General features: G+C 42.5%; 1 protein-coding gene across 1 annotated transcript; it reads left to right on the top strand.

The window, feature by feature from the left end:
• Nucleotides 1–15: 15 nt before the first annotated feature.
• Nucleotides 16–27,691, top strand: LOC139909653 (DNA topoisomerase 1). The gene is made up of 14 exons (XM_071896845.2): nt 16–77; nt 220–335; nt 2,043–2,164; nt 4,614–4,736; nt 4,902–5,089; nt 6,055–6,199; nt 12,931–13,074; nt 13,770–13,955; nt 19,264–19,332; nt 24,467–24,581; nt 25,272–25,399; nt 25,667–25,767; nt 26,903–27,052; nt 27,589–27,691. The coding sequence occupies exons 1-14, from the start codon at nt 31–33 to the stop codon at nt 27,689–27,691; spliced, it is 1,737 nt and encodes a 578-aa protein (XP_071752946.1). The 5' UTR covers nt 16–30.
• Nucleotides 27,692–27,951: the final 260 nt, after the last annotated feature.

The following is a 27,951-nucleotide window of genomic DNA, read 5'->3' as shown; positions in this document are numbered from 1 at the left end:
ACAAAGGAGGAGATTGAGGAGGCAAGACAGATGAAGATCAAAAAGAAGGAGGAGGAGGAGCAGAATCGCTGGCGATGGTTCGGAAAGGCTGTTCTTTTCATCTCGCTTTGACCTGACCCACACACACACACACACACACGCACACAAACTGCATGGGAAAACTGGAGATGAGCAATTTCAGTTTCTCAAATGCATCTTCATTCTGCCTTTCTCTTTCAGGTGGGAGGAAGAGAAGTATGAAGATGGGGTAAAATGGAAGTTTCTGGAACACAAAGGACCCTACTTCCCTCCTGAGTACCAGTCTCTACCAGACGACGTTCACTTCTACTATAATGGTCAGTTCAGCATGAAAGTGGAATGTGTTAGAAAGGGTGATTACTCATGGTTTTGAACCCTAAATTACTTTTTTACACTTTCCACTCAAATTTTTCTGCTGTGGCAATTTGATTTTCATTTTGATAATTGCAGTAATTACAGTAATGTATTTGAAATCGTCCGGACACCTCACAGGTACTGTTTAGACCGTTCAAAGTGAAAAAAAATTCAGGCACTGCAAAATAACTTTTCCGGTGGTCTTTCAGGATCCTGTGATTTTTCTTTTTGTCAATCAGTGCACCATTTCAATAACTTGTGACATGATTGTGCTTACAACTTGCCAACTATAGAAAGTGCAGTGACAGTTTGATTTAGCTTTGAGAATAAATGTGCAGATGCGCGTGTCATTATTACTCACATCTGTTGACAGTTCAATCTCCGGGCCCCTGTGGTAATGTTAAAACCTCTCTGAAAGTCTTTTAGAATGACAGGTGTCTTGGGATAACTATCACTTTACTTAAACCATCAAGGGAGGGCTTATATTAAGAATTCTGAATTACCTGAACTCCGAATCAGGGCCTGTGTATGAGGCATCAGCTTTGACAGAAAGTTGCTTCAGTTGGTTCATCCCTGGCATCCACAGGACGGTGTGTTCCAGCTGTGAACCTGCCGATCTGTGGTGCCCACCATCACTGGCGACATGCCCTTGAGCAAGGCACAGAACCCCAAAATATTTAGGCAACCCTGAGCTCTAACCTCTCTGATGAAATGTATTATCTTGGCCAGTAAAGTAGTCATCATTATTATTATCATTTTCATCGTCTTTTTTTTTATTTTCATGTCGAACTTCAAATAAGTATTTCTGTGATGACTTGCGCATGGTGCCTACTGTATTATCCAAATTCAGTGAATATTGCTCTATAGGGGGAAGGGCAGACAGAAATGAAAGGAGTGAATAAAGGAGGTGAAGAAACTGGGATGGGGTAAAGGGGTATGCCTTTTAAATCAAAGAAATTAAATGGGATCGGTAAAATTGACGTTCTGTCTCATCAGTCTTACCTGTGCCCTTCATCCCTCATCCCCTCCTCAGGTTTAGCCTCTAGCCTGGATTGACCAGCCTGGAGCCAGGCTCAGGCACATACTCTCTCACATACACACATTAACACACACACAATCACATCCTTAGGATGCCTAAGGTGTATTTGATCAAACATTGTGATTGACGACTGTGATTGTTTTGGCTTTCTTCCAGCAGTCTAGCCATGGCACTTTCCTATAGGGAGTTACTTTGATTGTGTTAATCCCTCTGTGTGTATGTGTGTATGTGCGTGTGTTACAGTTGTTTGTAGCTGACTCACAGTAATGGTGTTGAATGTAGATCTGTGTCCTTGTCTCCCTTCCTACCTCTCTAAATTCATGGATTAGCCTGACAGGACCCTGTGGGACCTGCGGTGGGTGTTACAGCATGTTTGATTTTGATCATACCCTGAGCTCCCAAGTTGTGTGTGTGTGTGTGTGTGTGTGTGCTCTAGAGTCTAATCATGGGGGGTGGTCACTTTGGCTGCATTCACTGCTCATTATTTCTACTACTGCTGATGAATAAAAGTGCCTCAATCCATTTAACTTTAACTGACAGCAAGGACACAAACCAGTCATGCACCTAAAGCAAACACATTTTTAAAAAGGTAATCAAAGTCAAAGTGAAGTGTGTGTGTGTGTGTGTCCAGGTAAGGTGGTGAAGCTGAGCCTGGCAGCTGAGGAGGTAGCTCTCTTCTTTGCCCAGATGCTGGACCATGAATACACCACCAAGGAAGTGTTCCGTGAGAACTTCTTCAAAGACTGGAGGAAGGTAAGGCCAGAGGGTATCAAAGGTCTTGTCAGTTTTTTATGTTTTTTTTTTGGGGGGGGGGGGGGGACCTCCCATTGGCTGTAGCCTGATGGAATTGAGATTTTACTTGGAAGTTCACCTGAAATTTTATGGGTGAGGTGCAGTCCCCAGACCAGTTTCTTAAATTCACCTCACAGATAGTGAAACAGATAGTGATAGCAATATTGAAAGAAATTCAGAAGTTCAGGTTGAGGAAGAAAGGCGAGAGGTAAAATTGTAAAATCTTTCTGAGACACCTTGTTAACCGTCTTCCTCGCCTGCTAGATTTGAGACGAGGCAAGATTTGAAGTGGAGCAATCCCCAAACCCCAAAGGCAAAATCAGTGTTATTGAAGTGTGTCTAGAGGAACTATTTGAGATGAACCTCAGATTGGTTCCCTGTGTGAAAAGTAGGCAAAGAAGAAGAAAGGAAAAAAAGCGAAATCACCAAATGAATTAATATGAAAATCCACCCCAAAAAGGTGCATTATTCCAAAAAATGTTATTCCAAACTGACAGTTTTGTCAGATTTGTGAATGTGAACTAGTATAAACAAGCCAATACTATTCTGTAATGTCATCAAGCAACACTTGCTGCTCCGTTGATATTTAATGAGAGATCATCTTTGTAGACACTGTGACAGAAGCCATGATTAATTTGTGGAGTATAAGAGTACATTTTCTGACTCAAAACTGTTACTACTACAATGGAATAAAGCTCACGTTGGTGTAAAAGCTAAAACATAACGTGTCAACAATGTCAGCTTCTCATAACGTCAGTGGAGGAGCTCCTGAAATGTCTCTTGAAGACATCAGAGTATTGGTTCTCTGGATTCTAGCTTTGTGTGGTGTGTGAATGTTGCATGTGTGCTGGTGTCTGTCAGGGTGTCCTGTGTACATAGAATACACCCTGCCAACCCCAAAGGCATATCATGCAGAATTAATTTTGCGCTGCTTAGTGCTCAATGCACTTGAAAATACGATTTGTGTGAAGGCATTGATATGCTAATCCATACAACTAGCTCCCCTGCATATGAACAAATCCAATTAAACTGTTTTATTATAGCCGGAAAAACCTCTCCTCGCTCCACTGCCCTCAGTGCCCGCCCACCATCAGATGTCAGTCATGCTTAGACACGCAGAGTGACTGTGTGTCCATACTGTCAGACTGTCTCTGGAGAGAGGGGTGTGTGTGTGTTCGCGCGCTGTCAAGAGATGATCTAGAGCTCCCTTTTGCATCTCATTCATTCTGACCTGAGTGACAAAACTGAATTAGATCAGTACTTCTATTATGAGAGGCTTGATAGATGTCATTCCCCTAGCCATTGATTTGTCATTGCCAAGGATATAGTGCAGGGTTACCTACCCTTTTGGTTGTGAAATAGTTTACCCCTTTTAAAGCTGATATAGCCTAAGTCTTTATTAATTATAGTCATATCATTACAATATGGTCAGTCTGTTGTAAGTTACTTGAAAGTAGGGTCTTTTCAAGAAAATTAGACAAACTGTTGAGAACTGAACGACTGAAGATGAGATGTGTGGAAAGATAACCTTCTGAGCACTGACGGAAGTAAATAACGTTTTCACTTACTACGCCTGTGGCTGTAGCACGGAGGGGTTGAGGATATGATTACGATTTCCATCTCACTAAAACCACTGATAAATGTCTTATTATGTCCTGCTGTTCTAGTTAACCTCAAAAAAGAAACCAGAAAAGAAAAGGGAGAGATTTTTGCTCTTCATGGGCATATAGTTCCCTAAATGTTGGCCTCTAGTTCCTGCAGCGATGGCTTTCTCGCCCGACAGCAGGAGGCCACATTAAAAGCCACTCAAGTTGTCATGACATTTTAGTGCCAGAAGCTTCTGAGATGAATCATAAAGGCTCCACTGAGCTGCTCTGTATTGCTGCCCCGTTGGTGACCTCTTTGATGGGGTGACCCGTTCTGCAATAACTTCAGAAAGTCGACAATTACAGTGGAGACTCAGTTGCTCTGCTGCTGTGGCCTTCAGCGGTCTGCTGTGTCAAGCCCGTTGGCTAGCTTGCTAGGCAGTGGCCTGCTGAGGAGCAAATGACCCATACCGTGTCCCTTCACACCCACACCACTTTTTTTTTCTTTTTCTGCCCTCCCCATAGATAAGTAATTAAACGAAAGGTCATTGATTGATCTGTTTTGATCACGTCCAGTTTTGTTTGTGTTTCTCTCGTTTGGACGTTTCTGAGCTATTGATAGGTGTGGTACAAAAAGTTGTACATCATTATGTACATTGATACAATGCATCCAAGGACAATTAGAGGCAAATGGGCACTCCAGATTGGGCGTCAGCGTGATATCAAGAGAGATCCCAGATTTGATGCTGGTTTAACCTCAAAAGGCATTCCAGATTCAAGACAAGATAACACTTTAGCCTAATCCTCTGTTTGTGCCTGTCTAGGAAATGACCCACGAGGAGCGGTTGCTGATTCAGGTTCTGGACAAATGTGACTTTGGAGAGCTCCACACCATGCATAAGGCCAAGGTGGAGACCAGGAAAAACATGAGCAAAGAAGAGAAACTGGTGAGGTTCAGGCTCTTGTTCCTGTTCTATGCATGTGTATCCTGTTCTATTCTGTTTGTATTGAAAGAAAGTCATTGTAGTTCATCTCAGTTCTGGGTACTTTACCCAACCTTTCTTCCTAAACTGCTTATTTGCTGTAATCGATTATTTCCCCCTGTGCTGTAGGCTCTGAAAGAGGCTAACCAGAAGATAGTGGATGAGTATGGCTTCTGCCTTCTGGACCACCACAAGGAGCGTATCGGCAACTTTAAGATTGAGCCTCCGGGGCTGTTCCGAGGTAGGGGTGAGCATCCCAAACAGGGCATGCTGAAAAAAAGGATCCAACCAGAGGATGTCATCATCAATTGCAGCAAGTGAGACTCACACCGGGGTCGGGTGGGGGCTGTCAAACTTTGACTCTGTGCAAACCCTGTAGGTGCACCTCTTGGTGTGACCTTCTGGCTATGTGCTCTACCAAGAATTACTTAACTGACTTCCAGAAAATAAGGCCTCAGTGTACGTGGTGTCCAAATGTCTGGAATCATAGGAAATCACTCACTCCTTCACAGAATGTACAAATGTACTGACAAAGCATATCCAGATTGACAGCTGTCCAGGCATCAGTAATGCACTGCTGCAGATGGTGCTGGGTTTGGATTTTCGCAGAATAAACTTAAAGCAAAATCCATATAATGACATGGTTCAGTCTCGACCTGCAAACAAGAAAATATATATCATTTTATTTATCCCTATGATTCTAGACTTTTCAGATACCTTGTACCGCATTTTTGGCTGGACCGCAACAGCGGGGCCAGCCCTATAAACGCGAATGTCTGTCACTGACTGACTGAGTGATGAAGTTACACCATTGGTCGGCCGTGGCACGTGGCACACCCATACACGGTCCAGCCATATACTAGGTTTTGACCTAGTCTTGTTTATTGACTACCACATCAGGCAGACTCAATAACTTACATTGGAACACATCAGCCTGATGTGAACATCAATAAAAAATATGGTGTAACTGAAGTCAACTCTTGTCATATTTTTAAGAGAAAGTCTTTTAGAGTACAGCCAGTTGCCAGCCTTGACACATAGTTTAACACACATAGTTTAACACCCTATTTCCTCACGTGAACACAGGCAATCATTGTGGATTTAAAACCATGAAAATCTAAACCCTGTCACACGTCTGGATTGTCATACATTTATGTTTAGGAGGATTGATCCTCTGTGGAATGCAGTAGCTTGCACTCACATGCTGTCACTTCTCACACACTGCTCACATGCTGCCACTACACACACACACACACACACACACACACATTGACACCAACAGAGAATCCTGTGTCCCGGTGCCTCCGGCTGGTCACCACTGGAAGGAGGTTCGGCATGACAACACTGTGACGTGGCTGGCCAGCTGGACTGAGAACATCCAAGGTGCCATTAAATACATCATGCTCAATGCCAACTCCAAACTCAAGGTAACCCATCAGTCTACCCAATCCTTATGAATACAAAAATTAGAGCATTCAAAACTCACAGTAACCCACCAGTCTGCTGTATCCTCCCCAAATCTGCTAGGTCTTAAATAAATAAATAATAGAAAAAAAACTCCATCTCTTAGAGCTGGTTTTATGTTACTGTAGATGTAAGTCACGTTATTACGCAAATGTAAACGCTGTGAACACATCATGCTCAATGTGAACTCAGAACGTAAGGGTTCTTACATTTAGGCAACTTCACTGTGGTACACAATATCTAGTTTTTGGTGTTCATATCCTTATAAGAGTTTCTGAGCCACCAGCCACCAACATTGGCTGTAGTAGTCAGTGTTGATGTCCCTTGGTAACATTTTGTTTTTCCTTCCAGTAAACATCATACTGCTAATACATACCAAATGAATTTGACTGAAAACAAATAAATCATATCAAAAAGTTTACTCTATTTGTGATGAAAAGAGAGTTGGCACAAAAAAAAGCTGGACTGTCAAAACAAAACATGCATCAGGTGGTATTTAATGTCAGCAGGTGACAGCTAACAAATTCACACTGGGTAAGCCTATTGAAATATTTTTGTACCAAAGTTTCTTTAAAATCTATTTGATATGGTATTTTTTGTCACTTACCCATTGCTATCCATTAATATTTAACTTTAACACTGTTAGGTGTGAGGCCTGAGTTTACATGCTGTCTGCTGAAGGCCTTAGCATTAAGGCAACCAGATTAGAGATTGGTTTTGTTTTCATCAAATACTAATCCACAACAGAGCAGTGTGTACTATCCTGAACCCTCTTTAGAGACTGTGTGCATTCTGCCTCTGTTTGGCTTGTCTTTCAGAGAAGTTCTGTATTCTGCTGAGTGCTCTTCTCGCTGTCAGCCGGTGACAATTAAAGACTCCTGGTATTGTTAACCAGTCGTCCTTCAGCTGCATGTTAGTGCTTCACTGTCTGGGGGACTTCAGAGGGTTTACAAGCCTTAAAGTAATTCCTAGTTCAGTCCAAAGCCTCTCAGTGGCCTCTTGCTGTATTTCCATTCAAACAGACAATGTTTTATTTTGTAGTACCAATAGGCAGAAAGAAACTGTGCCTTATTAAGTAGTTAAGTGATTCAATGTCTTTCTACGGTGTGTAGGTATATGAAAAAATAAAGGAATACTCACACACCATCCAGATCAGATACAAAGAAAGTAGCTTTTAATACATGATACCAAAAATAAAAAGTGTGTAGTGACAAATGCTGATGTGTTTTGATGTTACATCATTGTCAGTGACAAATGGGACTGGAGACGTGATGACATACCGATTTACAGGTGCACTGGGGATGTCAGGGCCAAGCTTATAGCCCAGGTAATGGATTAAATACAAGAGCCTGTGTAGAAGTATTGTATGGATCATATTAGGGCTGCAGCTATCGATTATTTTAGTAATCGAGTATTCTACCGATTATTCCATCGATTAATCGAGTAATCGGATAAGAAATACTTTTGCTTTATTAAAGAGCAATAGTAAATATACAAAAGAGAAAAGCTGTCCGCACGAAGCTGTCCATACGACACTGTGATTTACTGAAAACGAGGTGAAATAATAATTATTATTGATATTTATTACTAGGCCTAAATATCATACAAGTTCATAAGACTGGCTAATGTACATTTATTTACTATGTTGAAGGGTTGCCCTACACCTGCTGACCCTACTCACTGCAATCAAACTAAACTGAATATACCTGCTGTATTGGACTGGTGCATTTTAGGCTCCAATTGCTACTTACACCACCTGATATTTTGCTTTCTGGGGTATTTTATGCATCACTGTGAGGGGAGTAGGTGTGTGTGTGTGGGGTGTGTGTGTGTGTGTATGTGTATGTGTGTGACTATCATAATAATAACATGAATGAAGCTCAGGCTTTCACAAATTGACTGCAGCATTTTATTTTCTGTGGTTATTTTCTTGAGCAAAACTTAGCTAACTTAGGGACATCATAACTAGCCACCATATTGATTTACGTTCTTAACTAGCCATTACATATAGCCATAATTAACGTGCCTTCTTTACTAGCCTTCATCTCATCCCGTTTTAATATTAAGTGCTGACTCCGCCCACCCGGCCAGTTTCGGCGTACGCCGGTAGCAATTACAAGTGGACCCTATCCTACAGTCCCTGCTCTCAGCGGAGGGAGGGAGCTACGCTGTGTGTGGGAAGCGCTGTGACCATCAGACCTCTCTGGATTAGACAAGCAAGTAGAGAAAACCGGCATCAGCCGAACCAATTTATTGCCAAATGCTTTGGGATTCAACACATTAACATTGCTTCCCATGGTCAGAAAAAGTCGGCAGATTTGTCGCTAGTCGCTTTTGAGAAATAAAGTCGCCAGGGGGGTCTGAAAAGTCGCTAAGTCTAGCGACAAAGTCGCCAAGTTGGCAACACTGGATCCGAAACTTTGGACTCTTTCTGTCGTTTTCTCTGGCCTGTCTCTTCTCTTCGCCCCTCGCTATTTTCTCTCTCTTTCTCCAGCGCGTTGTGCAACAGTAATAATCATCCGTGCGAAACACTGAGCGTGTATATAGTTATATGGATTAAACGAAGCTTCGATGCAAAGAATTTGCATCGATGATTTTTAGTAATCGAGTTACTCGAGTTTCTCGAGGAATCGTTTCAGCCCTAGATCATATAGAATTACTGTCAACCGGTGACTATTACAGTTGTAGTTTCAAAGGAGACTAATTCAAAACAATTACATTTCAGTGAGCCTAAGATGAAACGTCTTGGGCCATACAGGGATGCTTATACATGCCAGACATGTAAGAAAAATTCAAATTATTTTCTTTGTTAAGCCCATAAGGTGTGAGGATTTCTAAATGGAATATCCATTTGCTCTGGACTTGCAGAAGTTGTGTTTCTTGATCTGTGTGCCTGCAGTGGTGTGGTTAGGTCTATGCCACAGAAAGACAGACCTTCAATAGGGTGTTTGCCCTGATTAAAATGTCTAGCGACCGAGCAGTTATCATCACCTCTCCTTGTGGCGCTCCTATGTTCATTGATTCAGTAGCGCAGCCGGCGGCTCGTTTCGCCAATATATTGCAAATCATAGAGGCATGACAGGAGGTAAATGACATTTGTCGAGTGACATGTAATGCACCGTTTAATATGATATTCTTTCTTTGTTGTATTTACCTTCCTGATGTCTTTGCATGAGTTACAGTGTCGGCATGGGAAGAAGCTCAAAGGGCCGCTAATGCAAGGGGGGGGGGGGGCGGGGTAGACCGGTCCAGTGTGTCTGAGACCTTGAGATTCCTAGCCCTGAAAAGAAAAAAGAGGGGGCAGTTATTGAATAGATTGCCACAGCTATCATCAGTGTTTATCCATGCCAATGATTTCTTCATTCCTTAATTCTAGTGCTAAATGGGCTATAGGTGGTAACACAAACAATGGAGCTTCTTTCTTTAGGAATGGAACCGGGTTTGTTATATTGGCAAGCCAAGACGTTTCATCAAAGTCTCATTGAATTGTGATCGTTTTGAATTAGTCTGCTTTGAAACTACAACTGTAATAGTCACCGGTTGACAGTAGCTCTATTGTATGATCCATATTGTACTGCACAGGCTCTTGTATTTAACCCATTACCACCCTCTACATGGGCTATAGGCTTGGCCTTGACATCCCCAGCGCACCCTTGGGTGCACTTTGGCACACCTGTAAACTGTTAAGTCATCATGTCTCCAGTCCTTTGTGTATATATATGTGTATGTATGTATGTATATATTTGATATCTATATAAATATATATATATATATATATATATATATATATATATTAGGGGTGTCACGATTTCGATTCTAAATCGAAAATCGATCGAAATGAGCGTTCGAGTTCGACCTTCGAAATCACGAGCAGGTTCGTGATTCTCCCACTATTTTTTTTCTCTCTACCCCTGCCTACTTGCACGCATCTGAAGAAAAAAACAACATTTCAATGATGACACAGCGTAGCAGCTAGAGAGCGCCCGTTCTATAGTTCACTATAGCGCCCAAGAGCGCCTGTCATTTTTAAATCGTTTAAAATGTACCAAAAACTCAAAATCAAGTTATCAGCTTTGTTTTATACTTCAAGTTGTCATCGATGAACTGGAATCGGAAAATACTGTATATCTGGTGACACTGAGACGTTTGATTTTCCCTGGGTTTAGTCGTCCTCCACCGGTAACGTTAGATCTAAAAATGGCTTCGCCGGCTAAGTGTCATGCTTTTAAAACCTTCTGGAAGCTGAGACAGAACCTGACCCGCCGTATGTAGTGGAAAGTTACGAAGACATTGTGAGTTGAAGTCTTTTGATCAAAATCGCTTGTTCTTGCTCGATAAAACAAGACACAAGATCACCTTCACTAAACAGCGGGACCTACCTGCTCTCACCGCCGGAGACGGACGCTGTTTTCCGGGAGGCAATGCGCCGAAGAGTCGGTAGGAGGACTGGCCGGGTTGCAGCGACTTTTATCCATATAAGTTTGGTGACTTTTTCCATATTTGTTTGCCGACTATTATTGTCTGATCTTATTACTGTGTGGGCTGAAGCGCTGGAGGTTTTGTATGTATTTTGAAAGCTTATCGTTAGCCAAGATAGGAAGGATCTGTTTTGTTGTCATACTGTGAATGTTGACACTGAAGTAAGGACGCCCTGAATCGCCTTGCCATGTATTTGGTACCAAATTAAAGGGAAAGTTGTGTTTTTTTAAATGGAAAAAAGTGTGGTACATTCCAAAAAAAATAAAATATGGCCGTTATATCACACTTGATACCATCTTTTTAAAGAAGAATTTGAAAATGTAAATGACAGTTATCAGGGCATAAAACCAATGATCTGTTGATCTTTACAAATCAAGACTTGACAGTCTAACAATGGCATAGCCGCCAGTGCTGAAAAAAAAAAGTTTAAATCGAAAATCGAATTGAATCGTGACCTTAAAATCGAAAGTCAAATCGAATCGTGGATTTGGAGAATCGTGACACCCCGAATATCTATATATCAATCCATTTTCCTATTTGACACTGACAATGATGTAATGTCGAAAAACACATCTGTCATTCACTTCTTGTTACTATGCACTTTTTATATTTGGCACCATGTATTAAAAGCCACTTTTCTTTGTATCTTGGCATTTCTTCCTTTTTTGAGCTAATCTGGATGGTGTGCGAGTATTCCTTTTTTTTTTTTTTAACAATACACCAGTCAGAGTTAACATCACCTCAGCACTGTTGTAGCTGATTAGCACTTGCTATTGACACCTGTATTTCACCCACTGATGCCTATTGTGTAATTGTTGTTTTTGAGCCTTATTTTGTCCGCCCAATTTAAGACACTGTTTGAATGGAGCAACATTTTGAAATTAAGTGTCACCCTTTAGTGAGAGTGCGTGTGCATAATTGCATGTTATGTGGGTGTTAGGACTGTCACCTATCCCCAGTGTTTAGTGTTATTTCTTATCTTCCATCAGAGCAACAGTTAGATAATGGAAAATCAGTATTATAATTCCTCTGCCCAAATCATTGACACAACCTCAGACCTTGTACGACATTCACTTTGGGATGACATTGACATAAAGTGATCAGATTTTCCACTAGTCAACAAATCCAGTGCCTCATCAAGTGTGTTGTTGGGGTGAATGAGAGCATATTTTTTCCCCATGGTATATTTATAGGCATTTCTCACTGGAAAAGACAAAGTAATACAGAACAACAGAAGAGTGTATTTTTTGGTGGAGCACTTTTGTTACTTTTTTTTGCTGATAAAATCAGATGGTGGCTTCTTGAAAGCAGCTCATTCCTTCCAGTTAGGTAGCACAGAAATGGCTTCATGAAACTGTTGGTTTTAGGCAAGAATTATGGTTTGATGGTCGACCTGTGTTGTATGGCTGCCAGCACTCTGCATGCATTGTAGTTATGGTCAATAAAGCTAATAACAAATGAGGTTGAAGACATTTTGTTTAAACTGTGGGGGTTTCACATTAAATTATCATAATAATGGTTTTATTCCAATGGAACTTTTCTTCTGCTCATAATGGTTTTGTTCTAACAGTAGTTTTGAGAGTAAATGATAACACTTGTGTGTACGTGTGTTAAAAAGATTGTGTCTGTTTGTATGTATGAAATCTTGTTATTGTCTCCCCTTCTCTCATATCTCTATCTCTTTCTCTCTCCTTCATTCATTCACTTTTTCTATTTCTTCCCCTCCCTCCTTTCTCTTTTATTTGTAAAGGTTAAGTTATTCTACTTTTAGTCTCCATGACAGTGTGTGTGTGTGTGTGTGTGTGTGTGTGTGTGTGTGTGTGTGTGTGTTGGTGGTGGGTTTGGTAATGTCTGGGTTGCAATATTTAGCCACCAGCAAAGGCCAGACAAACAGAATGTCTTCAAGTCAATGGTTATTATAGTTGTGTAGGCATCTGCTTGTCTATATTCTTGTTAATTTGTGTAAGATAACGGCCTGCATTTGTGTTACAATGATTACCATATTGAAACAACATTCATGTCAGGAACCCATTTTCACTTTAATCCTCTCTTTTTCACATTCACTCTCCCGCTCTGTGCCTATCTCTACCACTCTTTCTCACTGTTTCTCTTTAATTCTCCCACTTTCTCCTTCTTTCCACTCTCTTGCGCTCGCTCTTTGTCTCTACCCCTCTCCCTCCTTCCCTCCCTCCTTCCGTCCATCCTCTGAATGCAGGGAGAGAAGGACTGGGAGAAGTATGAGGTCGCTCGGAAACTCAAGTCCTGTGTGGAAGGCATCCGCAACCAGTACCAGCAGGACCTGAAGTCCAAGCAGATGGGCGTACGCCAGAGAGCTGTGGCCCTCTACTTTATAGACAAGGTCTGGTTCTGAGGGGGCAGCGGGTTACAGTACAGGTTTCACATGTACAGGTTTCACTGTACAGGTTTTACAAACCAATACTAGAATAAAATGAGTGATATTGGTATCAAAATTGGTAAAATAAATTGGTATCAGAGAATTTCCCCAATACTAAAATCCGATACCAAGAGCCACATGCAGTATATCGGAAGTCAAAACAGTGTGTTTTGACTGCCTTTCTTTTTCTCACATAGCAGGAGCGAAGATCTCTCAAAGGGAGAAAAAAATTGATTATATCTCTGTCATTTTCCTCCAATGACTAGAAACTAATTCTCTCTGTCTGTATTGAGTGAAAATGATAGATTGGGTCAGTGATTGGTTTCGCTGATGCTAAAAGTTTAGTACACTAGTGCAACAATTTCTAGCACATTATGTGTGCTAGCATTATGTTGGCCAATGCCAAAGATGATTTTAATTCTGATATGGCTTTGTTTTGTTTACTGTGCAGCTCTGTATTTTTGCTTGATGTGTATATATTTAGTAGTTATATGGCTGACACATATTCACTGTGTGAATGGGAGGGTGTGCTGGTGAATCTGCTGGGTGTGTTTTGCATGCCGTTTGTGTGCGTGCGTGCGTGCGTGCGTGCGTGCATGCGTGCGTGCACATTTGTTGTGTGCTTATCTCTGCATCTTCTGACCCCCCCCAAAAAAAAGCTGGCGCTGAGAGCGGGTAATGAGAAGGAGGAGGGGGAGACGGCAGACACAGTGGGCTGCTGCTCGCTGCGTGTCGAGCACATCACCCTCCACAAGCAACTGGAGGGCAGTGAGTGTGTGGTGGAGTTCGACTTCCTGGGTAAAGACTCCATTCGCTACTACAACAAGGTCCCTGTCATCAGGAAGGTAGAGCACACTTTTATTTTGCATGCTTGCTCGGACCTGAAAATTTAAGTCCAAAAATACAAATTTGATGCCTCACAGAATAAATACAAGGCGATTCCTATCACCACTCAATAGGAGAGGACATTAACAAAGGACACCAATTTAGGGGCTGTTTATCGTGATATAAAAACCAATGTATTTCACTCTAATCATCTAGTTTTTGCCCTCTGGGTCTTTGGCAAAAAAACCCTGAGGAGAAGGTCACTTGCATACATATCAACAGAGCCCTAAGGGGAGAGAGTAAGGAGAAATGTCCGCGGGGCACTGTTGTAGATTGGATTCCCAAGGTTTGTCTTTCTGTTAGAACTGTTGATTCCCGCTGCTCTGTCCATAACCCGCTTAACTCAAGTAACCTGGTTTTGGGTCGATACAGGTAACTGTCATAGCTCTGTTAGAATAACCCAAATAAGCTCCTATTCCATGTATGAGACACCTGGTTAAGATGCCTGGCTTACTCTGATATTAAATGGGTTACTGTGGCATGTAAATGTCTTACTGCTTTTATTTTTGGTTTATGCGACCTGCACAAACTCAGACCGGCACAGCATCAGGGGTACAGTTTGACAAAAAACATGGCAGCAAGCAGTGCTTAGTATTACTATAGGGGTCATTGTTTCTTTCCCCAGTATTAGAAGTAACCTCAGTCAAAGAGGAAGGGGGTAGCTGGTGGCTGCACCTTTTTCATACATTTTTGCTGCCACACTGTTCCATCTGGGCGAGACACCACAGGTAGACAGGAGTATTCTGTTAACTGCTTTATTCATGGCAACAGGGAGTACAAAGTATCAAAGGTGCATGTAAACAGCTTAACCCAAATGAGACCTTAGCCTGAGTATGGCCAATAGCCTGGTTTCTCCACGCATCCATGCATGTAAAAGTAGGTTGGCTACCCTAAAAGTTCATCAAGTTGTTCATTATGGTGGCATGCACACCAATAAAAAGATCATAAAGTGTTGACAGTGCTATGATTAAGACAGAGGTTATGTATGTTGTTTATAGAAATAGGTTGTATGCCATTATTGTTTGTTTAGTTAAGATCATGTTCACAAGTATTTACATTACGATTTAAGATCTGGGCTGCTGTGATGTTAGTCATCATTCAAGGGTTGTTTTGACATGTAAAGACAGTGATAGCAGTAAGCCTGTCAATCAGATTTTTCACAGTTGCAGGTCTTCCAGAGCATAAATTTAACTTGTCATTGAGGTTCATGGCTACTTTATTTGTTTACATCCAGCCGTCTTGCCTCTCGGGAAATTAGGAAGGAAAGGAAAGTTTCATGTGAGCAACCATGTAAATATCACTGCAGTTAAAAGAGGGAAAATGAATGATGTTGCGGAATAGGAGTTTGCAACAACATTCTTTTCCCACTATACATATGTTAACAGTTTAGTCAAATTATTCTCATCAAAATAAAGGCAAGCATCAGAATTCTGCATATAATTGTAGTCAGTATAAGGCAGTTGAAGTAGAATGTTCAGTTGGTGTTGCTTCACAGTTGTTCAGTTCAGTTAAGTACCTTTATTGTCCCAACAAGGAAATTCTTTTTGCAGCCAGGAGTAATAAAACACAATCATACCCCATGTAACACAGTTAACAAACATATGTTTTCCTACTTTTTCTACAATACGCTTTTTTTTGGCAGGAATTTATAATGCCAGGTGTTCCCACAATTTACAGTTAAGTCAACATGACAGAGACTTGTGCTGTCAACATGGGTATTATAAAAGAACAAAGTAATTAAAGCATTACAACAACTGCTGTCAATTGATGGCATAATTGATAAATGCCACCACTCACTATATTGAGCATGTCAGTCAATGCCGCAATACAGGAAAATGACAATTTTTTTGTATCTTTTTTCAGTTCTCTCCATTCTGTCAAACAGCATGTGTGTTTGTGTGTGTATGTTTGTTTGTGCGTGTGTGCACGCAAACATGCATGTATGAGTCTAGACATGTCCATCTCCTCCTCTGGTGTCAGCCCATGCTAGCTTCCATTTCAGAGATGGAAAGAGAAATGTTAGCACCTGACAGCCAAAGTGTTTTGTTTCTTGGCAGAAGGTGTAATTATTCAAATGAGTGTATTCAAAAGCAACACATTAGCTAAAATTAATTAGGCCTTTGCATATTTTAGCTTCCTCAATTCCCTGGTAAATTGGGGGGATCGCTGCTAAATGTCATTTGGAATAAAATGTAACCGGAACGGAAGGGAGGAATTTCCATTTCTAACCTCTGGAGAGTGAGATGGACCGCATTACAAGATGTCTGCTCACTGGCAGGTTATCACGTGATTGTCCATTTATTTACACTCTCACCTTTGCTTCCCACTCAGAGGTTCAGTGTAGAAATCCTTCATCCTTCAGTTGTTATATATTCTAACATATCTGTAGGTTTTTAGTATTGATTATGGCATTTCTGCTGTGCCACCAAGATGCCCCATATGCATACTTCACTTAAAAAAAAAAGTCATGCATTGACTGAATTATTCCTTGATAGAGACTGAGTGGCCATAGGGGGTTAATTATGGAAACTGTCTTGCTCCACTGTGTCTTACCCGTCCAGGAATACTTAGCCAATGGCTGGTCAGAACAACAGCATATTGGATGACAGCTGTATGTCATTTAGACACCGTTTTTTAAAGTCGAGAACGGCATTTCGAGAGTATCTAACTTCCGTATCTTGACGTATTTCCGAGTGAAACAGGAAAGACAGGCGGGACATAACGTTGGGAGGAATTTGATTTGAACGTTGAAAAGTGGGTGTGTCATAACACCTGAAGACACACCGAAGTACCATGCTGTTGCTAGCTAACTAATGAATCTTAGCTCTGTGCGCTAAAAGTTGAAGATTGATTGATGGGTGGATGTCATGATATTATTGGTTGAAATTGGTTATGGGCATGCTTACGTAAGCACACGGCATATTTTGTTTTAAAGGAAGAAAACATGATTGAATTTTGATATAAGAATACAAAGAAATTGATTTTTTGGCATATATTGTTAAATAGGTGCACAATATGACCGGGGATGTGATCTAAAAGGGTTAAAAAGGCATTTTTCATTTCATCTCGACTTTAACACCATTTGCGTTGTTGAATGACTTCATCAAATGGTCCTAGAGTGTGAGGACATCTGCTGATGCATAAGCATCTTGTGATGGGTACACACATACTGCAGAGGTTTGTTTTTTCTATTTTTTTATTATTATTTTTATTTTCAACACACACTAACACATCACTAAACCAATTAGGCAAGCTCACTTTGGTGTCTTAGCCTCTCTGAGACTTTCAGACAGATACCGATTTACATTTTCATTCCAAAAGCACTTGCTCTTTACTTTTATTTTTAATTATTAATTTGCTGAGGCGAAATTGCCACACATATCTGTCTGTGTGTGTATTTAAAGCAAGACATCTGTTGCTATTAATTGGTGTCTCGCATAGTTTAGCCAGTTTATTTGGAGAAGGGAGCGACAGTGGAACCCAAGGAGTTGCTGGAAATGTCAGATATAATTGTGCTGATTTTTCTCCTCTGGCAACACTGAGATGGAGAAGTGATGAAGTCAGGGTCTAGACACAGCATGTATGTTACTCCACAATACAATGGATTCCATTGCCACATGAACACACAAACATGCACACACACAGCACATTGCCACGTCTAAGGTGTGCTGTGTATAGGTGGCATTTTAGATCTGTCTTGCTAGCTAGCCCGTAGCATGCTACTGCCGCTACTTATCAATTTATCGACTGCACTTTCACCTTCGATGTTTTGCGCCCGCAGTCCCCAACTTGGCAACAGTCAGGCTACCTGTGTTTCCGTTATCCGGTAATTACCGTTTTTTTACCGGGAAAATCTGTTGAAGTCCGACATATTTAAATCTCTTCGGTCATAATGTCCGGTGAAAATAATTCCCTCTAAGCACAATTTGAATTAATATCACTGATTCATTATCACTCCGTCCCCTCAGCGCTTCAGGAATATGCTGAACCAGCCATCCGAACCATTATTGGTCATTTTGGCCAAGAAATGACCAGCGAGGACGAGTCGGCACCAGCCACAGCCCCTCTCATCGATGCCACAAGCGCGCAACGAGATGCCATCGCTGTAATGACAGCGCTCCGCGGTTAAGGAGGCTTGAATTTCTCAACGGCCTGCGAAGTCCTCATCAGGGATTTCAGCGAAATCTATCCCGAGTGGGCCAAACTGGCCAAGGTAGCCTGCTTGATCCCCGTCTCCAGTGTGCCAGCAGAGAGAGGGTTCTCTCTGCAGAACCGAATCAAAACAGCTCAGCGAAGTCGCCTTGGGGAGGACAAGGTCACAAGGCATATACGCATTGCAAGTTGTGGAGAGACACTTGACACCTTTGATTTTAAATCGGCAGCTGCACGTTTCACTGCTGCGAAAAAGCGTAAGAAGTAAAATTATATGAGCCAGCAATAGGTTATGGTTATTTTTTTGTTTATTTTCAAAGAGTTTTTATTCTATTTTATTTTATCTGAGAAAAGGCCTATAGCGAACGGAAATGATTTGATTTCAAGTCGGCAGCAGCACGCCGTAATTAAAATGTTATGAGCCAGATAGGCCTAGGCCTACATGTAATTTTTTGTTTGTTTGCAAATAGTTTTTATTGTGTTTTATTTTACATTGATCTTCCAGGACACGTGGACCCGCACCAATTTTTTCTAACAGAAACCCTGCAGGCTACTAACCACACATTGGGGTTCATGACACGATAGCATCTGCCTGACCAAGCCTGGGTCTGGCTGCCTGCATTAAAGCTGAATAAAATCTGCACACTGTTTAAAAAAAATGCTCCCCAACATATTAATAAAGTATCAACTTTTTGAGGGAGCAAGCCCTCATTAGGATGTAAAAGATGTCCCATGCCCAAATGGCCAGTAAGCTTGGCAATTAATGACTGGTGAATGAATGGCTGGTTTGCTGTCCTCCAAGGTTTTTACAGAACCAACAAGTGAATAATGATTTCCTTATCCGCTCAATATTTCTCATCTTCAGCACTCAAACATGAACTGCGGCAGAGCTTGAACCAGGAATGGTGTAACTTAAGGATTTATTTAAGTTTATTTGGGGTTATTTGGCTGCCATCAACATAAAAATCCACAAGACCCACTTCAAATGCTGGCTAGTGAGTAAAATATTTGACACTAGGCTGGGCTGAGAAGCACTGGCCACAAGCTAGTGGATGAGTAAAATCTTCACGAAGCTAGAAATCCTTTGATAACATTTGTCTCTTCACCTCTTCCCAGGTTTTCAAGAATCTTAAACTGTTCCTGGAGAACAAGCAACCTGGGGACGAGCTGTTTGACCGCCTTAACGTGAGTGTCTCACTGACTGCTTTGACATTTCTTTCCTTCAGTATTTTACAGGTTTTCTGTGATTAAAGCCACCACAAATTCTTGCTTTTGCAGTAGCTTTTTTCTGAAAAAACTGACAACCAGTTTGTCACATTTTTTTCAGGCAAAAGATGTCTTATGCGGTGAATCCTGCTAACAAGTGATTCATTTGTTAGGTGTAAAGTTGTGATGTATGAAACATGGGGTTCCTGAAGTGTTTGAGGGTTGTGCTAGAAGAGCAAGAAACCCCCCTGATCTTTGTGATATTTGCAGACTCGTAAAGAAAAAGACCGAGCTTGACTGAGACTGACGATGTTGTAAGGAGTAAGGAAAGAGATTGAATGAGGATGAGCTATTGGTGTGGCAAGATGAAAGGGGTAAAGTGAGGAAATGGCAGTGGGGAGAATATAGGGAGCAGGGCCACTGAAAGGAGACAGGAATTTCAAAGGAGAGAGGGGATGGACTCGGGCAGATAAAAATGAAACTGGGAGAGAGAAAATTGAGAGCAAGCGTGCTGGGTGGATGGATTACTGCACATAAAAATCTAGTGTCCTCTCAACCTCTTCCTCTAGCTGCAGGCAGCAAGGCCAGGAAGAATGCAGCAGCAGTACACTTAGGGTGTTTTTTTCCTCTGCGGGGCTAAGTGGGGCTTGCCAGGGTGCACTCAGTCTTTATAAAACAAGATCAAAAGCATTATTTGTCTGTTTGGAACTAGACCCAGACTAACAGATTATCCTTGCTTGAGGAAACAAATTTAAAATGGCTTTTGTTTTGGGAGAACTCGGCAACATATACGAGTCAGTAGCCTGGGCTCTGCTAGCACACAGCCTACTGACCCGGGGTTAAGTGCTCAGATTGGTGAGAAATGCCGTGCCTGTGATCTGCTCAACACAGACAGGGTTGTAGATGGGAATGTATGGCACGGCTGAATGGCCAGATAGGAGGAGGGGGGTTAATAAAAGAGAGGGAGAATGAGAGATGTAGCTAAGAAGAGAGAGGTGTGAGAGCAAGCGAGAAAGCGAGGATGGAAAGATTGATGGGTGGGGAAAGGGAAGGTGCAAGGCAGGACAGGACCGAGAGGGTGAGATGGAGAGACGCGGCGATTTTGAAGGAGGGAGTGCAGTGCCTCTGCTCTCTGCCCTCCAGTGCGTCAGGAAATGTCAGGGTGTGTTGGAGGTGGAATGGTAATGGCTGCTGTGGGCAGGCCTGATTGACACCTGGAAAGGCCAGGCCACTGAGAAAGAGAAGGGAGGGGGATGTGGAGGAGAGGACGGGGGCGGAAGGCAAGTGACAGCTGCTTCAGGTTGAGGGGAGGTTAGATGGAGAAGTTGGACGCTGGATGAAGGCAGGAGACCGGGGGGGCTAATGGAGGGAGAAGGTAAGGGCCATAAGTGGAGGAGGGAGACGTGGAAATGGGGAGAAGGATGGAAGATGAGGGTGGAACAGTGGAGGAGAATGTTAAGTGCTGCCAGCCACAGCAGGTCTTGCAGAAAGGAGGAGGTGGGAGAGGTTGATGAGGGGTGGAAGCGGAGAAGGGGGAGTGAAGAGGTTAAGGGTAAAGGAAGCGGTGAGGAAGAAGGGAGTGAGTGAAAGAGGCTGCTAAGTGGCAGTCTGCCCAGCTGTGTTCCACTAACAGCCTCCCTGACGTGGAGCTAAACCGGCCTACCTGGAGACTCTTGTTATTCCTAATATTGCTCACATGAGTGTATGTGCACGCGCATACACTCACTGATCACTTTATTAGGTGCACCTATCTAGCACTGGTCATCTGTTGCTATAGCCCATTTACCACAAGAGCCAACAACTTGTGTGTTCTGACATGCCCTTCTGCACACCACTGTTGTGAAGAGCTGTTATTGGAGCATGTGTGACCTCTCTCATTATCAAGGTGTTTTTCGGCCACAGACCTGGCGCTTACTGGATGTTTTTTGTAGGGATGCACCGATCCGATACTGATATCGGATATCGGTCCGATACTGACTCAAATAGCTGGATCGGGTATCGGTGACAATGGGGCCGATCTATTCAATTCAATTCTATGTTTATGTCTACGTGCGCATACTACGTCATGCGTCAGCAGCGCGCCGGTAGGCCGGTAGACCCGGCCATTTGCCTTCGGTCCGTCCGGTGGCTCCTCCGGTCCAGCAGCTCCGGAGGATCCCGCCTGCCACGCGCAGCGTCTCGCGCACTGAATTCTCGCTCGTGGGGCGCGAGCTTCCCGCAGCTAGCATCCAGGCTAACAAGCTAACCTGGAGCCCAACCCTCATAACAGAGCCGGGGTCGGGGTGAGCTGACCGGGGGTCGGTGCTGATGCTCGGTAGTTAAAAACACACCTGCATGAATACTTTGTCTCGGTTATATGTTTAAACTCTGCCGGGTCACCGCGCGGCCGAGCAGGCTGCCATTTAACCTGCGAGGTAAAGTAGTTTTCCACCAATTATACAATCGGCGCGTCCAGCCAGACTCCATTCATAAATCCAAGGTTTACGGGGACTCGGGTGTAGGTCAACGTTGTTTCCTGCCACAACACGATTTCAAGTGTTTTCCGTGTTCGTCAGGTACTGCTGCTCCATTCGGCCGACACATAGTCAGACTAACATACCTTGATTTTTTTCTGAGGGCTGTTTCATAAAGCAAGATTACCAGTTAAGCCAGAGTTATTTCAGTAATTTAGGCTTATTCTGCATATTTTGAATGTTTTGTTTTTACCAAGTTACTTGTTTATACTACTTGTGTGAATTGTGATTTAATTTATCAAGTTTGTTTGCACTAGTTTGTGACTTAATTGTGATTTAATGTTTACATTTTGTTCTCATTTGATGCAGTTGTATTGTTTTATACTGGGATTTTAATTCCTGACTAATTTGTTGCTGCATTTAAAAGGTTTACACTTGAATTGTAATTCCTGTTAATTTTGAAGATGTTTTACCAAGTTGCTGGAGCACGATTATTTATTATTTTAATAATAAATAACAGTTGAGTACATTTATATCTACGTATTTATTTGTTACATTTTGTTTTACAAAGTTAGGAAAGCAATGTTAAAGTCAAGCCTGATGTTGCTTTACACATAAAAGAATGATCCCAGTCTCTTCCACACAGTGAGGCATAGCCTACAGTTTATTAATTAAACACTGGTATCGGATCGGTACTCGGTATCGGCCGATACCCAAAGCCCAGTTATCGGTATCGGTATCTGGACTGAAAAAGTCGGATCGGTGCATCCCTAGTTTTTTGTTTATCCCACCATTCTCTGTAAACTCTACTGTAGTGTGTGAAAATCCCAGGAGGGCAGCTGTTTCTGAGATGCTGGAAGCACCACTTCTGGCACCAACAATCACACCGCGGTCAAAGTCGCTTAGGTCTAAACCACTGCACCATGTCTGTATGCTTTACATATTATATTGCAGCCACATGATTTGCTGTGGGGTGTATATGCATGTCAGACAGACTAACTGAACGATGGGCTAGACTGAAAGTAACAGTAGAGCTATTGGATTCCTGGTCTGACTGCATGCAGGCACACACACGTGTGTGTGTGTGTGTGTGTGTGTGTGTGGGTATCATACAGAGGTTCATGTGTGAGGGTCTGATCTGATGTCAACACACAAATGCAGGTGTTTGTCAGGTTCATCTGGGTAGTGCAATGTTGGCTTCTCTCGTGAGTCAGAACTAAACAAAACACGCACACACAATCTGCAATTTCAAGTTAAAGATAACCTGTGTGGGATTTCTCTAACTATATCTTTTAAATCAAATAAATTAAACCAACACCTGCACTATATTCTATAGTCCTAGGAGCTTTCTTTTGGCAGATTTGATTATTGTCCCTCCACTCTTGTATAGTGGAAGGGATGTTTTTACAGGGAATTGATGCAGAGAACTCGCAAATTGGACCCATTGAAAGCATGAAGCAGATCACCGTAGCTACAGTTTATAATGGCAACAGTCAACATTTTTCACTGACATCAGTTGCCATCAGCACAAATTGGCTAGCAGTATATTAATGAGGGAATCCAGTACATTGCATCCTTTACTATAGATACGAAATTAGAGCTGCAGTAATGACATGTTGTAATAATGCTGTGGGAGATGACACTGATGGCATACACACACACGCAGCCATATACACACACATACACACGCACACACACCAAGGGAGATGAGGAGGGGTAAGAGCTATCACATTTGCCCCTCAGACTTGCAGACACCTTCATTAGCGTTGCAGGGGCAGAGCAGGCTAGCTCATTAGCAAGGCAGACACGCCAGAGACAGTGAGTGTGTGTGTGTGTGTGTGTACCTGCATGCACTCAAACACATGCATGCACACGTATGCGTACATGACGCTCTCCCTCACCTTACTTTTAATGGGCTCCTGCAGTGAGAGGGCACACACACACACACACACACACACACCAGTCTGTGGCCCTGGACAGGCGTGTCCTGACCCTGCTCTGATTAAACCAACCGCATCATTATTGTAATTTTCATCATAATTATCAGCATTATTACTTGATTTGCCGGAGCTGTAAGGCTACCGGCAAGCTCATGTGGATTGCTTTTTTCTATCCATGTGTGCATTCATCTGCATTTATACACGCACGTGTGTCTGTGTCCCAAGTCCATGTGTTTGCACCTCGTATTGATACGTGCGCACTGAGCAGATGTGTTTGTTTTCCTTTCCCACCACCCTATCCCCTTACATTATTAACCCTGGTTCATCTCGTAGCTGTTCTTTAGAAGCTGCACCCGTTACACAGGAGCTAATGGCTATCTAACTACTGCCTGTGACAGCTCTTAACTTGTACTAACACCTAATACCTAAAGAACTGTCAGAGGGGAAATAATACCATGATCTTTTTTAATCTCCCAGCTCTAATGGATGATGATGATAATGAAGGCAGAGATCTTATTTTAGGTGTTTTATTTGTTACGGTATATTACAGGTGGCTTGGGGTTTAAATGCTACAATGACATGATGCGACAGTGCCACCCAGTGGTGGTGTTTATTTATTTGGCCTGACAATGGCTCTGTGCAGACAAACGGTAGTTGCTCTATTTTAGGTGCTTTCTTTCTTTATCTTTCTTTCCTCCCTCCTTCTCTCCCCCAATGCAGACAGGCATGCTGAACAAGCATCTGGGTTCCCTGATGCCAGGTCTGTCAGCTAAGGTCTTCAGGACGTTCAACGCCTCCATCACCCTACAGCAGCAGCTGAAAGAGCTCACAAACAGTAGGTCACACAAACAGAACACTATGCTCGTACACAAACCGTACACACATAATGCTTTTTCCATGTTGCCTATATACCATATTTTGGCTTTTTTGAGGCTTTCGTGTTGCTCTGCCGTTTGACATGCACCAGCAGCTGTAATACTGTAGGCTTTTATCCGTCTGGCTCTTATCATTGGTGTCCCGCGATAAAGTTGTCACGCTTTCCTCTCATATTTTGACTTTTTTTCATCTATAGCTTGCTTGATTCAAGTTACCCCGATTTCAATCAGCTTTTCCAGCCATGACAACACTAGACTGTAACTGTGTCTAGTACCGCGGTTCTCTGCCTCACTCCTATCAGTGTCCCATTGGCTGCCTCTGCCACGGTTTCTCCCTCGCAGATAGAGGTGTCACTCTCTCTTCTCATCTCTGGATTGCCACTGAGAGCCAATCTGTTGCCAGCATGGGGTTATACCAGCAACCTGTAATTATGTGTGTGTGTGCGCGCACGTTTGTTGTGTGTGTGTGTGTCATGAGATGTGTTGCGCAGATGATGGCCAGACGATTTTAAAAGAGGAAGGGCAGCAAATTTCATGTCTTTTTTTTTTTAATCATCTTTTTACTTTCTGTGCATCAGACTCCGAGATCTTTGTTCTCAGTGGGATTTTCCTGTTTAAATAAAAATGACTCTCCTGTCACCCCCCCACAGAGTCTGACAACCAGGCAGAGAAGCTGCTTTCCTACAACAGAGCCAACAGGGCGGTTGCAATTCTGTGTAACCACCAGCGGGCGCCGCCAAAGACATTTGACCAGTCCATGGCTAACCTGCAGGCCAAGGTAAGAGGGAGCTTTTTCAATGAGGAATCTGGTCTTTCTCTTCATTCCTTGGACACAGTCATTCATGCTATTAAAATCTTTCTTGCAATACATTAGCAGGGACAGTGCTTTTTGCAGCTACCTTTTTGTCTCCTTAATTGTTTTCTGGAAGAAGGCAAGGACAGAGACCGTGAATTTTTCTAACATTTCTAGCACATTCCAGGATATTGTGAGTTAACAACAATCCATACATAAGTACATGCCTGTGTCCTTATGTGCTCCATCCAGATTGATGCTAGGAAGGAGCAGCTGGCCCTGGCCAAGACTGAACTGAAACAGGCCAAGAAGGAGGCCAAGGCCAAAGGCAGCCCAGACCCCAAGCTGCAGACGTAAGTACCACTACACTGCAGAACAAACTGCAAGGTACAGACACAAATAAAAACATAAGCACCTCTACAGTAAAGACCAAACCGCAAGCTACAGACACAAATATCACTAGTAACAGCAGCCTACAGATTTAAGTACCTCCAAGCTACAGAAATAAGTACCACAGCATGAACGATGACTTTCAGGTCAAATATTGCTACTTGAACACTGAGGGGCTCATGGAATACACACTCAACACTCCCAGTGGGTGAGCCATCTCTTCAACTGTGCGTCAAGCTTCCACTCCCCATGGGATACAGGGTATTACCATTAAAACCATTAAAAGATTTTAATTGCTCTAACTAAATACAATGTCTGTGTTTCCACTACAACAATAACATCCAAAATGCTAAATATATTTGTGGTTTGATCTCAGAGCAATTTTTCATTTTCATTTTCAACCAGTCAAGTTAACGTTCTAAGAAAGAAGGGGGCAGGCGAATTTGGTAGCTCACTGCAGTGATGGTTATTTTCCCCTCTGTTTTTTACAATGTTGGTTGTTTTATTGTTTTGTTGACGCAGTGGTTTGGTGTGAGGTCGGCTAGCTGCGTGGTGTCAACATTTTCTACTGATTCAGGCTGCATACTCTGTAGTTTTCTGATTGAAAACCGCTTCTCTTGCCCAGAACACACTAGAAAGAATCCCCCCGCTCCTAGGCTCCCACAAATCATCTACAGTGGCCCATGGAGGACAGTAATCGCATTCACATGTGAATATTTGACAACAAATAAAATGTGAACAGGGTGAAATGTGAAAAACTCTGAATTATCAAAGGCTTTTTTTGCCCTCATTCTTAATTTCATGGGCATTTTATGACCTTTGAAGGGCATTTTTGCCCTGAGCCCCCACTCATTTCTAACCTTGATGCGATGCATGTGTCATTCATGTAAGCAACGGCTGCATTTCCTCTTGGGACGAGTCTCCCAGCCCCAAACCCACGAGCCCCATGCTGTGCCTGACAGCATAACAAACAGCCACACTTCAGGTCAAGCTATTTTGACGTTGTGTCCCCGTTTCTGCCGTATTTGTCCCAGAGGAGTGAGGCAAACACACTGGTTCAGCTCCATTCCCCTTGCCTGTGTGTATGTTTTCTCCCAGGTTGGTGGAGCGCAAGAAGGCAGCAGTGAAGCGCTGTGAGGAGCAGCTGCTGAAGATGGAGGTCCAGGCAACCGACAGAGAAGAGAACAAGCAGATCGCCCTGGGCACCTCCAAACTCAACTACCTGGACCCACGCATCAGTGTGGCCTGGTGAGTGGACGCACACACCCCAAAACTCTCCAAACTTAACTTCTTGAATGCATACATCAGCATGGCTTGGAGAGAACACACACATACATACATACTCGCTGCCTGGATGTATCAGTGTGGCTTGGTGAGAAAACAAACACATATTCCATCTACTGTGCCTGCACCTGAGTAGAGATGTTTATTATATAACATTCTAACCCTAACCCTTTTACTGAATCTTTCTCAAACTAGTGCAAAAATCTGTCAATTGGGTGAGATAATTCCACTTTTTTCAATGCAGTTTCAACCGTTTCAAGAATTCTCTTGATAGTGAGAATATCTTGAATTAAGACAAATCACTCTTGTTAACAAGGTGTCGTCAATTGATTGACTTGCATTGGAAACAAGTAAAATGATCTCACCTCATGGGCAGGTATTTGTGCTTGTTTTAAGAAAAGTACAATTTTAAGAGTTGATACAAGATTAAATTACTTATTTTTCTTTCTTTTTTTGGCAGCGTATACCTAATAACCTGCTTCCCCTTTGTGCTCCTCCAGGTGTAAGAACGTGGAGGTGCCTCTGGATAAAATCTACAACAAGAGCCAGAGGGACAAGTTTGCCTGGGCCATCGACATGACCGAGGCAGACTTTGAGTTCTAACTCAAAGCCGATGCAATTATGGAACCATCCACTTTAAGACATACAATGCTTTGGTATTATGTTTATATTCAGTTCGTAGGTTACTGATGCTATACTTCGTGCAGCACCTGTAAAATCAGTTTTGAAACTTTTGAATGAATCAAATGATTAAGCGTTGACATGATACACATCTTGTGTTTACTGTTGTTCATTTCTTTTTTTATGTTTTTGGCACTTTATTTAGAAGATGGTTGTTGGTCATTTGTTTTTCTTTATTAAGT

The sequence above is a fragment of the Centroberyx gerrardi genome, chromosome 4 (assembly GCF_048128805.1).
Source record: "Centroberyx gerrardi isolate f3 chromosome 4, fCenGer3.hap1.cur.20231027, whole genome shotgun sequence".
NCBI lineage: Eukaryota > Metazoa > Chordata > Actinopteri > Beryciformes > Berycidae > Centroberyx > Centroberyx gerrardi.
Note: the sequence above shows the minus strand (reverse complement) of the source record. Positions and strands in the feature narration are given on the sequence as shown.

Excerpts from the sequence above, each read along its gene's own strand:
- LOC139909653 (XM_071896845.2), top strand. The coding sequence starts at position 31 with ATGAAGATCAAAAAGAAGGAGGAGGAGGAGCAGAATCGCTGGCGATG. Across the intron at positions 336-2,042 it reads CGTTCACTTCTACTATAATG|GTAAGGTGGTGAAGCTGAGC; the intron begins GTCAGTTCAGCA and ends GTGTGTGTCCAG. Across the intron at positions 13,075-13,769 it reads CCCTCTACTTTATAGACAAG|CTGGCGCTGAGAGCGGGTAA; the intron begins GTCTGGTTCTGA and ends CCCAAAAAAAAG.